Below are 16024 nucleotides of genomic sequence, written 5' to 3' on the forward strand. Positions count from 1 at the left end.
TCTTCTATTACTCTCCACTTTATCCTTTGAAGCAGGGACTCTCCCTGAACCTGAGGATCAGGTTTTCACTGCAAAACTGGAGACTAACAAGCACCAGTCATCCTCCTGTCTCTGCCCAGCTAGGAGCTGGGGTACAGGTGTGAGCAGGATACCAGGCTTGGTACATGGGTGCTGAGATGCCAGTGCTGGTCCTCGAGAGTGCTGGAACTCTGCTGAGCCACCTCACTAGTACATGGTTATGTTACTGACTATTTTCTTCTGTAGCATTGCCAAACCCCTTCTGCAATCCCTAGGCTTTTCCAGATGGTGGGTTGAGGGACTGCTCAGAATATACTTGACTTTGTTTTGTGCTTCTTAAGATAAGATCCAAAACAATTGGGTTTTTTCACATTCTAGACATATCTTATGTGAGAAGCAGCTGCGGCAGCTGGCCAGAGAAACCCACTTGTTTACTGCCTTGCCGGAGCATGCGCAGTGAGGCTGCATGCGTGGGCTGCCTACCAGGCTGGACTGTTCCTCGTGATCAGGATCTGTCAGCCTATCTGTGAACGACCTGAGCTCATGCCTGGAGCGCGTGCTTGCGTGCGTGCTTGCGTGCGTGCGTTTGTGCGTGCGTGCGTGCTTGTGTGCGTGTGTGCGTGTGTGTGTGTGTGTGTGTGTGTGTGTGTGTGTGTGTGTGTGTGTGTGTGTGTGTGTGTGTGTGTGTGTGTGTGTGTGTGTGTGTGTGTGTGTGACTTCTGATTGGATGAGGTGGGGTGGAGCTAAAAGGAGGTGAGTTGGCTAGAGTAGTAAAGAGAGTAGTTTTTAGCCCTTGCCGCTGTGAGTAGAAGTAGTAGAAGAGAAGCTGTTGTAATAGGAGTTGTTTTAGCCCTTGCCGTGAGTAGAAGTAGAGTAACAGAAGCTGTTGTAATAGGAGTAGTTTAGCCCTTGCCCTAAGAAGAAGCTGCTGGGGAAGAGAGCTGTAAAAGGAAAAGCCCAAAGTAAAGTTGCTGCGTGAACCCGCCTTGGTGTCCGTGTTGTTCATGTGTCACCGCGGGAACTAAGGACCGGGACAATCTTGAGCATAGATTTCCTACCCAAAGCCTTGGTTAGCATTTACTGGGATGAAGATTCCTGTCATGGGCACTGTTGTAAAGTAGTGTATACTGCATATGCTAGAAACCTAGGAGCCAGCTGCCTATGAGGCAGGCAGAACCCACATTGGCTTCCTCTGGATCCCAACTCCAGTTGTCACTCTGCCCAGGTCCCTGCTTCTTTCTCATTTTCCACTTGAGCAAGAGTCACTGATGTCACCTCAGTGTGCAAGGACATTCATTCAATTCAATCTTACTGCAACTCCCTTCAATTAAATAACTTGGTTGCAGTAGGGAGAGATTAAGTGGGCACTTAGAGACAGCTCAATCCATTCTCCATGGGATGCAATGAAGTATCAGCGCATCTGAGTGTACCTGGGACTCTGAGAAGTTTGAATCTACCTCAGTTATCAAGTGGTTATCAGGGGTAGATGCTGTAATATTGGAACATACCAAAGCCTGGGTTATTCGACTCCTAAAATATCATAAGGTAGCTCTGAGTTATCTATACCTTTCTGATTGTTACTTATGAGCAGCTATGTGTATCACACATGAACATTAGAACCAGAGTTTTCAAACTTCCAACTGTGACTGTTAATAATTAGAACAAAAATTTTGAGCATTAATTCTGAACCCTATTTTAAATGCTTTACTTAAATGGAATGCAGACAGCAGTTCTAATGAAACACATGTTCTGTACATGGTATGTTTAATTGTGGATGGGAGACTAGTTTTCCCAGAAGGTCTGAGACAGAACTCCTGTGAGTCTCAACCTTCATCAGGTAGCCAGATCCTTGGAGACATCCAAACCATTTGCCAGGGTTATAAAATGACAGCTTTTTTATTTCAATTCTACTTTCCACTCAGGATTTAGTGCTGACTGAAGGTCTATTTATATAAGGCGAAAGGAACAGCTTCCAAATTCACAGAATAGGCATAGTTCCTAAAGCACGGTTGAGATTAGAGGCCACGGGAGTGTAGCCTTTCTACTTCAGAAGACTTGGCTTGAGTGGATGCATCCCTCAGAACACATCACTTTTCTTTCCTATGTCTGTTTGGTAAAAATTATTCACGAATATCATAATTTCATTTAAAAGGGCATTGAGGAAGGCATGGGTATACTATCTAGTAATGGTGTGGGATGAACTGTGAGGAAGCTAGCCTTTGCAGGTCTTTTTCCCTGTAAACATCCCAGAGAGAAGATTTATCTGCAGCAAAGAGTTTGTGTAGACCACAGTCATTGTTGTGGTTTATGCTAGGATACAACACCCTGCCCATATCCCTAGAAATCTGGAGGAAAGGGTCCATCATTCTCTGCCATGTTCAAGGCTCAGGTGAGTGGGGACCAGAAGGTTGGTTCCCAGTGCATCCTTCAACTGTCGAGGAGCCCTGCAGCCAGTGAAGTATTGAAATGAAGCAGAACTGAGTGAGGATTGTTGAGAAGACACAACTCATCCTCCCCTGCTGGTTCAGGTACGTCTGACAGTCATCGCCCTGTACTGCATGCTGCATCCTTTTCTTCTTGGCTCATGTTCTGATTTAGATTCATTCCAGGCTAGAAGCATTTCTATGTATTGCTTTTAAAATATGTGCATTGTGAAAGTGTGTGCAGCCAGGTTACCCAGGCTCTGAAGAGCGTAACATCTCATAGTTTTAAGGATGAGAGCTGGGGATCAATGCTCCTGCATCAGAGCACAGGAATGGTAGTCCAATGAACTCTCCCCTGATGGAGCAGGACCTGACAGAGTCACAGGCTTCCTTCTTGGGTATTATGGAAATACATCTCTTTCTTGTTTAGACCTCAGTTTTTAAACTAGAGTAATCATAAAATTATATTTTACCATATTCCTGATATGCAGAAGAGTATATTACATGTCTAAAATACCATAAATATTTTATAATACATAGTACATTTAATTCTACTGTTGACTTGATTTTTTTTTTTTTTTTTTTTTTAGCTTTCCTGTGAGAAATTGCTATTTCCATGTCCCTAGTTGCACCATTTTTCCAGGTCCTGGGTGCCTTTGTGAGTTACTGTCCATGGTTAAACCATTCTATGGTAGAATGACTGGCACATCTGTGTTCAAATTCACACTAAACATACAGGCCAGTGGTACAGACTTGTGTGAGGCTCTCAGAGAGAAAAGGCAGTGCTGTAGTAGAGACATCTCCAAGCTGCTGCTCATTTTGTTGACAGTGGACTCCTTGCTGAGTCTGTGAAAATGGTCAGGAAAAATCACCGCATCTCTCTCTGTGTAAGGTCTGGGATTGACGAGCAGTGAAGTTTTCAAATGGACAGGGCTGTGTGTGGCTGAACTCATGCTGCTGGACTTAGCTGTGACCTCGAAGGCAGATAGTTCTGCATCAGCACTCTAGAGCTGTAGGACGGGACCTTGAAATGTGCTTATCAGGATTGTAAATGTGGTGTTAGACTGCTTCTCAGTGTTTTTTTTTTTTAATTCATTTTGATTGTAATTTACAAGTCATTGAGGTAGAGTGCGTTGACTTGTTACCTGGTAAACTTCAGGTCACTAATTGACTCTCTGTTGAGTTCAGTTCCATGTAGGATTAAGGATTTAGTTCATCAGAGCCTTGTTTGCCCGTCCTGCAGCAAGCCTCTGTTTGATCCAGAATTTCATAATATGGGTGTGATGGCGCACACTTGTAATCCTAACACCTGGGAGGCAGAGGCAGGAGGATAACAAGATTGTGATCTTTATGCTTGGCTACATGGTGTTCCCAAACCAGCATGAGCTAAACAAAGTTGTGTCAAAAAAATTAAAGTGGTCTTTTTTCAGGCCTTCATCAAGTAAAAGAGGTGATTGTGACATGAATCCCTCAGGTGGGGCTCGGGATGTTCCTGCTGCTCTGGGCTTCTCAAGACACCACACCCTTTACAAGGGAACGATCCATTTCTGAAACGTGTTGTATGTGAGAACACACACACTCATATGAGCACACACGTGTGCACACATACATAGATACACAGACTTTCACACACATACATATAAATACACACACATACTGTCAAACATATGCACACACACACATACACACACATAACTTTTCTTAATTTTTACTTCATCCACACTAGAATTTTTTCAGTATGTATATCTTTCAAAGACAAATGCAAATGCATTACAGTGGCCATGGCATGATCATTTCAAATATTTGAAAAATGTTTCTCATTTTTTGTTGTCATTTTTTTACAATAGGAAAACTTTACTTTTTTTATTTTATTTTAATTAGGTATTTTCTTCATTCCATTTCCAATTCAATTCATTTCCAATGCTACCCCAAAAGTCCCCCATACCCTCCCCCCCCACTCCCCTACCCCCCCCCACTCCCACTTCTTGGCCCTGGCGTTCCCCTGTACTGAGGCATATAAAGTTTGCAAGACCAATGGACCTCTCTTTCCACTGATGGCCGACTAGGCCATCTTCTGATACATATGCAGCTAGAGACACGAACTCCAGGGGATACCGGTTCATATTGTTGTTCCACCTACAGGGTTGCAGACCCCTTTAGCTCCTTGGGTTGCCATTTTAAGAGTTGTTTTCTCCCTGTTTTCATTTATTGTTTGAAATTTCATGCAATACACTTTTATAATTTTTTTTACCTCCACAACTCCTGTCAGATCTTCTTCAACCTCCCCACTTACTCCCATTGACCTATACACCCAACACAATGTACGTTCTATTAAAAAGAAAAACCAAAACCAACCAACCAACCAAACAAACAAACAAACAAAAAACCTCACAGTAAAAGCAGAGTCCAAGTTGTGTTGCCTGACTACACCTAAGAAATGGCGGTTGTCTTTGCTTTATGTAGCAGCTTGGTACAATACTAATAACCTCATAACTCATGTGGTCTATTTTACATAGTGCGTGTATTTCAAGGTGAAGTTCTCTCGCAGATGTTTTATACTCTTTTATCTCTTCCATAAAATATTATAGGGGAATTTACTATGACACCCTATTGACAATACTTTGAACATCCACTGTCCTCATTTTTCTTTCTGAACTTTTAAGAATTTATGGGTCACAGTTTGAGATTTGGAATCTTGAAGTTGAAGTTCATTACTAAAAGAACCATCTGCTGCCACAGAGTCTGTGTATGTGAGAACTAGTCTAGCTAATGTAATACACAAACTGTTCTTACAGTAATATTAAAATATAGCTTACCTATGATTGGAAGTGTGTTGACAATGTGGACTGTTTTAGGCTACTACAAAATGGGGAAAAGGTGAGAAAAAATTATTTTGCTTTAATAATTCCAATTTATACAGTTGGTCTGTTTTGTGTTTGCAAGATCTTTTTCCTCACATTTTAATTCTCAAAACAGTAAAACATTTCAGCCACATGGTAATGCCTCCATGATATTGTGTTTCAGGAATTATTACTACCCATGGTCAGATATTCAAGGTCAAATATATGCCAAAAAATAAAACTATTTCAGGCCATTTCACCAGGTATCTAGAACCACTTGTTACCAAAAAGCATCATTCCCTTACAAATATGGGGAAGCCCAGGTTGGTGTCAGTACACAACAAAAGTTTCAGTTCTATAGATTTCATTTAAAAATCTCTGCACTGTAGCTCAAAAATAAAAAGCACTAAGTCAAATTCAACCAAGTGATTTGACTTGATTTGATTTGATTTGATTTGATTTGATTTGATTTTATATGGGCATCTGGTGGTATGCAACACTTGTATATCTAGTACCCATGGAAGCCAGAATAAAACATTAGATGCCCCTGGAGGAGGAGTTACAGACAGTTGCAAGCTGCCATGAATGTACTGGGACTTGAACCTGCGTCCTCTATAAGAACAGTCACTGCCCTTACCTGCTGAGCCATCTTTCCAACACTAACCAATTGATTTCTTATGTCATTGTACCTTTTCCATGTTAATTTTACAGGAATGAATTAAACTCATAAGGACTGCAAACTTCTATGAAGGTAATACAAGACCCTTAATTCCTATTTATGACAAAAATTGAGAGCTAAAATAAAGAATCATTAAAAATTATACTGTCCTATAAAGGCTCTATGCCCCAGTGTAGGGGAAAGCCAGGGCCAGGAAGCAGGAGTGCGTGGGTTGGTGAGAAGGGGGAGGGGGAGGGGGAAGGAGAAGGAGAGGGTGTTTTTCAGAGAGGAAACCAGGAAAGGGAATAACATTTGAAATGTAAATAAAGAAAATATTTTTAAAAACCCTACAAAAACATTATACTGTATTTGATCAGCTCTGCTCTACTTAATCAGAAATGTGAGAGAACCCAGAAAATATTCTCCCTGCTAAAGATCTAAGCTCTAATTCCTCAAGGAAGAGAATCTACTGGTGGGAATATAATTTTCGAAAGCAAAACAGATAAACAGAGTAATTTCTCTTTTGCATTTTAATTTAGCTGTCCTGAAAATTTGCTTCCATTTCCATATTATAAGTTACAAGAACATTGAGACAGAAGAGCTTGCAGACATCAAACATGAGAAATGACCAGGAGAAGGGAAGGGGTCCTCCGGTTTAATACATGTACTCTACATGGTCCCACTGAAATGTAAAAGTCTTACATTAGAATGTGTAACTATTACCTGTTCTGCAATAATAGAATTAGTATAAATAACCAAAAGGATTGTTTTTCAATAAATGAAAGCATAAAACACAGGATAGAGAGCGTGTCCTAGAGCAAGTCCAAAACTCTATCCCATGTAATAATTGTCATTTCCTCCTCAAGGACAGTCCTCACCAGGCCACGCCCTTTCCAGAGTGCATCTGCTCTGATGGTTCAGTCTAAGCCATGGAGTCAGGAAACCGCAGCTGTGGGACAGACTTCACCTTGGTTGGTCTTTTCCAGGATGGACACATGGACACCTTCCTCTTCACAGTCATCTCCATCCTCTTTGCAGTGGCTCTCATAGGCAACATCACACTGGTCATCCTCATCAGGCTGGACCAAAGACTCCACACCCCCATGTACTTTCTCCTCAGCCAGCTCTCCATCATGGACATGATGTACATCTCCACCACTGTGCCCAAGATGGCAGCTAACTTCCTCTCAGACACCAAGGCCATTTCCTTTCTGGGCTGTGTGATCCAAGCCTTTGTTTTTCTGACCCTGGGTGGGTCTGAAGCCCTCCTGCTGGGCTTCATGTCCTATGACAGGTATATAGCCATCTGCCGACCCTTGCACTACCCTGTGCTCATGAGCAGGAAGATCTGCTGCTCCATGGTCGCCAGTGCCTGGAGCAGCAGCTCCATCACTGCATCAGTGCACACAGTGTATGTGTTTCAACTTCCATTCTGTGGCTCTAGGATGGTTAACCACTTTTTCTGTGAGGTTCCATCTCTCCTGCCACTGGTGTGTGAAGACACGTCCCAGTATGAGCATACAGTCCTCGTGAGTGGACTTGTCATTCTGCTGCTCCCCTTCCTGGCCATCCTAGCTTCCTATGCTCGGGTGTTGGTTGTTGTAATCCAGATGGGTTCAGGGAAGGGACAGAGTAGAGCTGTGTCCACCTGCTCCTCACACCTGACTGTGGCCAGCTTGTTCTATGTCACCACTCTCTCCACCTACACCCAGCCACACACCTTGCATTCTCCTGGAAGGGACAAAGTGGTGGCTGTGCTCTACTCAATCGTCACCCCTGTTCTGAACCCATTCATCTACAGCCTGAGGAACAAGGAGGTCATGGGGGCCCTGAGGAGACAAATGAAATGAAGGATAATGACTCGGGACTTTGGGTCACCCTGTGGACTCATACAGAGGCTGGTCTTGGACACTCTCTGGGATGATTTCAGGATTGATATTCTTGGGGAAGCTCATCAGCTTGTGTCACTGACTGAACAAGAGCACGTAACCATCCAGTTGATGAATTGAATCTGAATGTTGATTCTGAGAGAGATGGACAGCCTTTGTCCCAGGCCCTAGCATCTCTGGCTGCCAGTCAGCCTGGGTTGGCTTTCCACAGAACTTTCTTTTCTTTGGCCCTGATGTAAGGAACCATGACTTCTCCAACTGTGGGAGCCAGTACAGTTGCCTGCTGTGCACTTGTCTTGCTCTGGAAACTCTGTAGTTTAGGAATACAACTGTACCTATGCATGAATTTTGCTGAAATCTGGAATATTTTATTGGTTTTCTTTTGCAGATGCAACTGTTATATAATAATGTGTGTGTGTGTGTGTGTGTGTGTATTTTATAATGTGACATATTTTAAGGTCAATTCTGAAAGAAATAGGAAGGGAGCCAACTTAATGCTTGCCTTGATGCTTGTGTGATTATTACCACATGAATGAGATTTCCAAGCTCTCTAAGCTCTTTAATGATGTCTTGCTGACTCCCTTTATTAATACCATTCCCCAAATTCACTATGACTTTGTAATAAACATCATTAATGGATCTGTCTGACAGAATGCACTTTGTCTCTTTCCACGAACACCTCTATGTCGCTCTCCCATGCTTAAATTTATGTTGATCACCCTTGCTAACTTATGATAAGAACATTTAGAAAAACAGACCCAGAATGGTTCTGCTCTAGAAATCTGTAGACAATGTTTGCATATTGTCCATGGCTAATATACAATAAATGCTAAAAGCAATAATGTTATGTCAAGAAACTTTCTGAATATCTTTTAAGAACAAGATTATATGTGTGCGTGCATGTGTATGCATGCATGCATGCATGTATGTATGTATGTATGTATGTATGTATGTATGTTTGTACGCAGCGTTTCTATGTAGTCCTGGCTATCCTGGAGCTCCCTCTGTGGACCAGAATAGCCTCAAACTAGTGTTGAGAATAACATTGTGTATCAGTGTGCACAGATTTGTTTGTTTGTTTGTTTGTTTGTTTGTTTGTTTGTTTGAGACAGGGTTTCTCTGTGTAGCCCTAGTTGTCCTGGAACTCACTTTATAGATCAGGTTGGCCTCGAACTCAGAAATCTGCCTGCCTCTGCCGCCCAAGTGCTGGGATTAAAGGCGTGTGCCACCACCGCCCGGCTTGCGTGCACAGATTTTAAAAAAGACAATCACTGGCTTTTGTTTTCCTTTTAAGTTGAAGTCACAGATGCTTGTGAGCCACCATATATATATATATATATATATATATATATATATATATATATATATGTATATGTATATATATATATATATATATATATGTATATATGTATATATATATATATACATATATATATATATATGTGTGTGTGTGTGTGTGTGTGTGTGTGTATTGTGGGGCTAGAGAGGTGACAGAGCCATTAGTAACACTGGCTGCTGCTCTTCCAAAAGACTTGAGTTTAATTGCCAGCACCCATGTGAGACAGCTTACAACTCTCTGTAACTCCACTTCCAGGGTGTCTTGGGCCTCTGACTCCAGGAGAACTTATGTGCACATATCCATATCACACCACACTTATTAACAATAATAATAATAATAATAATAATAATAATAATAATAATAATAATAATAATTGTTATGAAATATATTACAGAGTCGTTGTTGCTTCTTTGTAATTAGTAGCAATAATTAAAGTGATACATTGAATGAAAATAGAAACACCTGTTCTGTCTGTCGCCTGTCTGTGAAATCCCATTCCCATACCCAGCTTCCATGTCAGGCCACAGTGAGGGAAGATACGCCTAACCCTGTACAGAGATTATACACCATGGTGGGCAGATACCAAGGGTGCCCCAAACTCTCAGAGGAAAAAGGGATGGTGAAGAGGGGTGAATTGTGTGAGGAGGGACCAACAAAGGGAAAACAATCAGGATGTAAAAATGAATAAATAAATGGTAAAAAATGAATATACTCCACAAGTTGTGTATGTATACATGTGTGTACATGATTTATTATATACATATTTTATATACTATATATAAATACATACATGTCTATAACAGTTATCATCAATAAAAGAGGGTTATCAAATTGAAAATTGGAAATGTGGATGAGGTTTGAGAAAAGAAAGAGAAGAAAAATAACATTACTCTATTTCACTTAAAAATATAGTGAAATTTTAAAGTGAAAGGGACTTAGCTAGAGATACCCTTCAAAGGATGAAAATAGTGCCCCCAAAAGACCTGGGTTATTAATAGAAATCTAAGTGTCAGGCCTTCCGCAAACTGTCTTAGTTTTCTATCTCTGTGACAACACACCATGACTGTCACTAGAGAGATGGCTCAGTGTAAGAGCCCTTCCTGTTCTTCCAAGGGTTCTGGGTTCAATTTCCAGATGACAACTACCTGTAACTTTATGTCCAAGGTACTTGACACCCTCCCACCAACGCAGATAAAATAAAAGTTAAAGAAAATAGGAATTGCATCCTCCATGAGTGACTTGCTTTTGCTCTTTTATCTTCTTATCGTTAATGTGGTCCATAAACTCACTCTAAATTGAAAGACTGGGGTTGCTAAGTACCCTCAATACTCTCATCTCATGTGTCTCCCATTGCTGTGATTCGAGGGTGATCTGTCCCTACAGATCCTATATTTGAATCTTTGGTCCCCAGTGGCAATAATGTTTGGGTAGATTTGGAACTTTTATCATATGGAACCTCAGTGAGCTGGGTCACTAGGGGGGGTCCTGAGGTTGTGGACCCTGGCCCTACTTCCTGTCCTGTGCTCTGCTTCCTGAGTGCAGCTGCAATGTGATCAGCCAGCCTCCTGTCCAAACCACCATGCAGTCCCTACTTGCTGTCATGTTTACCATCTTTTCCATCATATTCCTCTGAGACTTCGAACCAATGAAACTTTCTCAAGGTGCTTTCTTAGAGGTAGTTTATCACAGTACCAGGGAAAGAATGTAGTACAGAAATTGATATCAACTAGCAAAGCCCTGGCTGGGAAAAACCTTACATTGTAGTTCTTGAGACTCTGGAAGTGTCTTCTGACTGGAGTGAAGAATTTAGGTCTTTAGGATAGAAAAGCCCCAGTGTACTGAAGCAGAGCTCACTGCAACATTTAGTGGAAGCTCAGAGATAAGAACATTGAGAGAAATGTGGGCAGTAGACACCTAGCTTATGACATTTCCAAGGAGAACAAAAACTCTACCAGGAAGTAGGTAGACACCAGCCATTCATGTGATATTGTGGCCAAGATTCTGACTTCATTATGCCCATGTCCTGAGAACTTGAGTGATGTCAGATGTACGGATGATTAACTAATTCACTTGGCAGAGGATAGGTGTGAGAGCAAGCTAAAAGTTTAGACAATGTACACACAGGGAAGCAGCTGTAGTTGTTGAAGAGGTTAGTGCCATGAAACTTGGTGCTAGGCACGGTGACAATGAGAAAGTATCTTGATGTCAAAACCCTACCCATCATAGGCTCCAGTGTGTAAAGATACAAGATTACATGAAACAAGAAAGGCTGAACTGAGTTCTTGCTCCTCTACAACAACTACCTAGTCTTGCTTCCCCAATGTCACAACTGATGCAGCTGTGGTCAGGTGGGAGACAGTGCGGTCAGGCTCCATGCCAAACTGGCAGCAGACCTTGGCAGAACTATCCACAGGGAACTGAATTTGAAGGACTCATGAAAGATGAAGGACTGGGGGAGGGGCATGGAGAGCAGCTGAGGTCAGGCAATGTGTGGTGGGGTCCAAGTCCCTGCATGCAGCTGTGAAGGTGAAGCCTAGATTGCAATGGAGACCCCAGGATGTTGGAGATGCAGAACTGTGGATCATTGACAAGGATAACTGCGCACATGGTGAGGAGCAGGTCCAAAGGCAGAGGCTATGTGTGCTACAGGCAGCCAAGCTGGAGCAGTGGGGCTACCTAAGCCTTTGGAACAGAATGGATTTCAAATCCTAGATGCCAGACATAGACTGCAGCCTTTGTTGTTGTCTCTGCCGGGTTTTGGTCATACTGTGATCTGATCTTTCCCTAGTATGCCTTAATTCCTCTCCTTTAGATAGGGAATACGTGTTATATACCTTATATATTGGAGATCCTAAAACTTTATTTATTTATTATTCATTCATTCATTCATTCATTCATTCATTCACTTTATGTCCTACATTCTACTCCCATGCCCCTGCTCACACAGTCTCTTCTCCCAATTCCCTCTCCCCTTCTCTTCTGAGAAGGAGTAAGTCTCCCTGAGTACCAGCCCAACCTGACAGATCATATCACTGCAGACCTGGGCACATCCTCTCCCAATGAGTTCAGACAAGGCAGCCCAGTTAAGGGAGCTGGGTTCACAAGCAAGCAACAGAGTCATGGGCAGTCCCAGCTCCTGTTGTTGGGAAACCTGCATGAAGACAAAGCTGCATATCTGCTACATATGTGCTCTGGTTTAGGGAGTGGCTAAGTCCAGTTAATGAATGGATTTCCTGCAGTGTCTGTTGTTATGTCCCCATTTTGTTTCTGATTTGTTAATCTGCATTTATGCTTTTTAGTTAGTTTTTTTCTATCTCCTTGATTTTCTCAAAGAACCAGCTGTTGGTTTCATTGATTCTTTGTGTTGCTTTCTTTATTTCTAGAGGATTTATTTCAGCCCTGAATTTGATTATTTCCTGCCATCTACTCCTCTTAGGTCTATTTGCTTTTTTTGTTCTAGAGCTTTTAGGGGTGGGGTTAAGTAGCTAGTATAAGATCTATTCAATTTCTTTATGAAGGCATTTAGTTCTATGAACTTTTCACTTTGCACTGCTTTTACTATGTCCAAAATATATTGTGTATAATTTTGAGTATATTGTTCCTTCATTTTCATTGCATTCTGTGGGTTAAAAATGGGATCCCGCATCTGGTCGCTATAGGCCAAGGCCACTTGTGGAGATGGATGCTGGAGTTTGACTGCATGCACCCCACATGCACCGCCAGGCGGGCATTGGGCTGTGAGAAGCCACAGGACCCTGCTCTGGGGGTAGAGAGGCACAGTCTGAGGTCTCTACAGACCTGCCGGAATTGGTTCAGGGGGCCTTGCCCACATGGAGGCTGAGACTGGCAGGTTCTCAGCTCTTGAACATCCCAGATTCTGCTTATGCTGTGGAAGAGCTGAGAACAGAGTGTGGGTCCATGGGCAGGGTCTGGCCTAGGGTCAAATGTAAAAGGGCAGAAGGTGGGAGCTGTGGCTGGGTCCCACGGGGAGGAGAGTCCTAGGCAGGCTCAGCAGATTGTTTGGCTTGGTGGAGACTGTGGCTGGAGCACAGGGAGGCCTCCGACAGGAGGTTAGACAAGTGGCTTGTTTGGGGAAGACCTGCTCCATTGCTCCATCACGTGAATCTTGATGAGAAGGCACAGTCCATTTTTTTAAGGCATTTATTATAGAAAGGCAGAGAGAAGGAGAAGAGTAGAGAAGTAGAGGCTGGCCATGACCATGTGGAGAGAGGGAGGAAGGGAAAGTGGAGAGAGGGGGAGCAAGAGGGCAGGAAAGCAAGAGAGAGGCCAGAGAGTATGAGTAAGAGAGTAAGAGAGAGAAGAGGGGGCAAACAGCCCCTTTTATATTTGGCCAGTCTACCTGGCTGTTGCCAGGTGACTGTGGGGGTTGAGTCCAGACAGAATACCAGGAGCTTGGGGCATTGCCTACATGACTGATGGCCACACACCTCTTTTGGGGTCTGTGGGAGGCTATAGCTGCAACAGGAGCCAGGGGTTCAGGAGGAGTGGCAAAACACCTGCCATACCTCTTAGGTGGAAGTCATCACCTACCAGGTCATTGGGGTTCAAGGCCTGTGCTCTACTGGGGACCAGGCTATCTGTGCATGGCTCACCATCCCACAACTTCCCCTTTTACTTTTTTAAAAGAGAGGGGTTACTGGAGTGATTGTGTCATTTGTAGTAAAATTCTGGGTGGGGAGGCAGTATCAACAGAAAACACTGTACAGGCCAGAGGGGTAACACAACTAAGCCAGAGTGGTAAGGACAGTTCAGTGTGGGGGTTGGGAAGGCAAGAGGTCATTGACTCAATTTATTGTTGCATGGGTAATACAGTTTAAAGGTAATAACATCAGTTTGAAACAGAATTTGATTAATCTAGATAGACACCATGTTTTCCTTACTATCATGTAAGTTCCCCCCAATTTCAGCAGCCATTTGACATTGGCAAAAGAGTTCATCTGTAGCTGGAAGGTCCCAAGTCTGTCCTCTGTGGGGCTCAGTGTGTGTCTCTGGATCTCAGCATGTCTCGGGGAGTTAGATGTTAGTTCAGTTAGATGAGGTGTCTGGAGGGAGGCAGCTTTGTTGTCCCAGGCAGTTGCCAGGGGATGGTGCTATCTCTGCTGGATCTGTGGCAGCAGGCACTGTCCTTTTCTTGGGGGGGGGGGGGCGGGGAGGGATAAACCTGTAGGGTGATTACAACAGAGGAACAGAACCCCAGCAGGGAGATCTCTGCATAGGGTGGGTAGCAAACGTTAAGCCTGCAATAGTTTGCTTAGGAGCACATCACAGTCTGCTATTATGGTCCTAGAAAAGCAAGGGTATTTGAGGCATTTACTCCTGGAAGGCATCCTTTAAGTCTGCTTTGGATGGCTGAGGAAGAAATTATCATGTAAATTATGCAACCAGATAGACAGTAACAGTTTGTCTGTAAAGGGAAACTGGTTGTTAATTAAGGACTAAATATTGGTAATCGGCATAGTTGATTTGACTGTGGAAGTAGATTAGATGACTCTTGAACCTTAAAAGAAATCTTAAACAATTTAAAGATTTTTTGGACATATATCACAAATGCTAGGGAAAAAATAAACATTTAAATAAAGAAGCAAGAAAATTTTGGGTTGACAAGCATGAACATTGTCTCAGGCATTCCTGTTAGAAAGAACAAGCATTTAAACAAAGCCTGAAAACTTTTGGCTTAAGGCCATTTGGTTTTTCTTTGGTGGGCTTAGGTGGGGTGGGGGTGGGCTCCTGCTCTGCCATGAGGTAGGTGGCTGTGTGCTCTGGCAGACAGGTTCCTGATTTCTACATTTGGTTTTCTTGGAAAGCAGGAGATGAAAGGACAACCTTGAAGAAAAGCTCAAAGGAATCAGCCAAGATAGCACAATCAGGGACAGAGGGAGTGAGGGACTTTCTAGTCAAAGTGGCAGCCCACTGGCCAGTGTGAGAGGGCGAATCTTTTCTTTTGGCTTGCAGGGACCTGAAGGAATGATGTGCTGGCTGGCAGACAGAGGATGCAGAGTTCAGGGCAGGTGCTGCCATCTGAAAAGCAGCTCCACAGGAGCCCTGCTGCGGGGCTGGGGAAGGGGCAGAGAGTAGAAGCTAATCACCATCAGAAGTAGAGCTAGTTAAGTCTAAAATGAGATTTGGAGACTGTAGCTAAAAGTCAAAAGGAGGAGGTTTAAAAAAGCTAGCCAGGAACACACACACACACACACACACACACACAGAGAGAGAGAGAGAGAGAGAGAGAGAGAGAGAGAGAGAGAGAGAGAGAGAGAGAGAGAGATCAGATGGTTACTGCAGGGAGGAGAGTCCTTGGCTTGCTCAGGTGGGCAGCTTGGTGGTGAGTGGCTTGACTTAGCAGAAGCTGTGTCTGGGAGTGCTGGGAGGCCTCCAGTGGGAGGTTAGACAAGTGGCTCATTAAGGGAAGAACTGCTGCATTGCTCCAGGACATGGATCTTGATGTGAAGAGGCAATCCATTGTTTTAAGGCATTTATTATAGAAAAGCTAAGAGAGGGAGAAGAGTAGAGAAGTAGAGACTGGCCATGACTACATGGAGAGAAGGGGGGAAGGGAAAGTGGAGAGAGGGGGAGCAAAAGGGCGAGAGAGTGAGAGAGAGAGAGAGAGAGAGAGAGAGAGAGAGAGAGAGAGAGAGAGAGAGAGAGAGAGAGAGACCGAGACCAGAGAGTAAAAGCAAGGGAGTAAGAGACAGAGGAAGGTCAAACAGCTCCTTTTATAGTGGGTCAGCCTACTTGGCTGTTGCCAGGTAACTGTGGGGAGGAGCATACCTGGCTGTTGCCAGGTAACTGTGGGGGTAGAGTCCAGACAGAATACCAGGAGCTTCAGTCATTGCCTA

At 43.3% G+C, this 16024-nt stretch overlaps 1 protein-coding gene across 3 annotated transcripts; it reads left to right on the top strand.

The window, feature by feature from the left end:
- The first annotated feature begins 731 nt into the window (after positions 1–731).
- Positions 732–8668, top strand: Olfr316 (olfactory receptor 316). 3 transcript variants are annotated; one of them, XM_006533351.1, is made up of 4 exons: positions 732–771; positions 2333–2546; positions 5993–6032; positions 6806–8668. In XM_006533351.1, exon 4 carries the CDS (start codon positions 6869–6871, stop codon positions 7787–7789), a length of 921 nt encoding a protein of 306 aa, XP_006533414.1. In that variant the 5' UTR covers positions 732–771; positions 2333–2546; positions 5993–6032; positions 6806–6868; the 3' UTR covers positions 7790–8668. The 3 variants fall into 3 exon arrangements, with proteins under 3 accessions (XP_006533414.1, XP_006533416.1, NP_001011818.2); XM_006533353.1 differs by having other exon boundaries at positions 733–771; positions 2402–2546; NM_001011818.2 differs by lacking the exons at positions 732–771; positions 2333–2546; positions 5993–6032 and having other exon boundaries at positions 6869–7789.
- The last annotated feature ends 7356 nt before the right edge of the window (positions 8669–16024 follow it).

This window comes from Mus musculus, chromosome 11 (assembly GCF_000001635.26).
Source record: "Mus musculus strain C57BL/6J chromosome 11, GRCm38.p6 C57BL/6J".
Classification (NCBI taxonomy): Eukaryota; Metazoa; Chordata; class Mammalia; order Rodentia; family Muridae; genus Mus; species Mus musculus.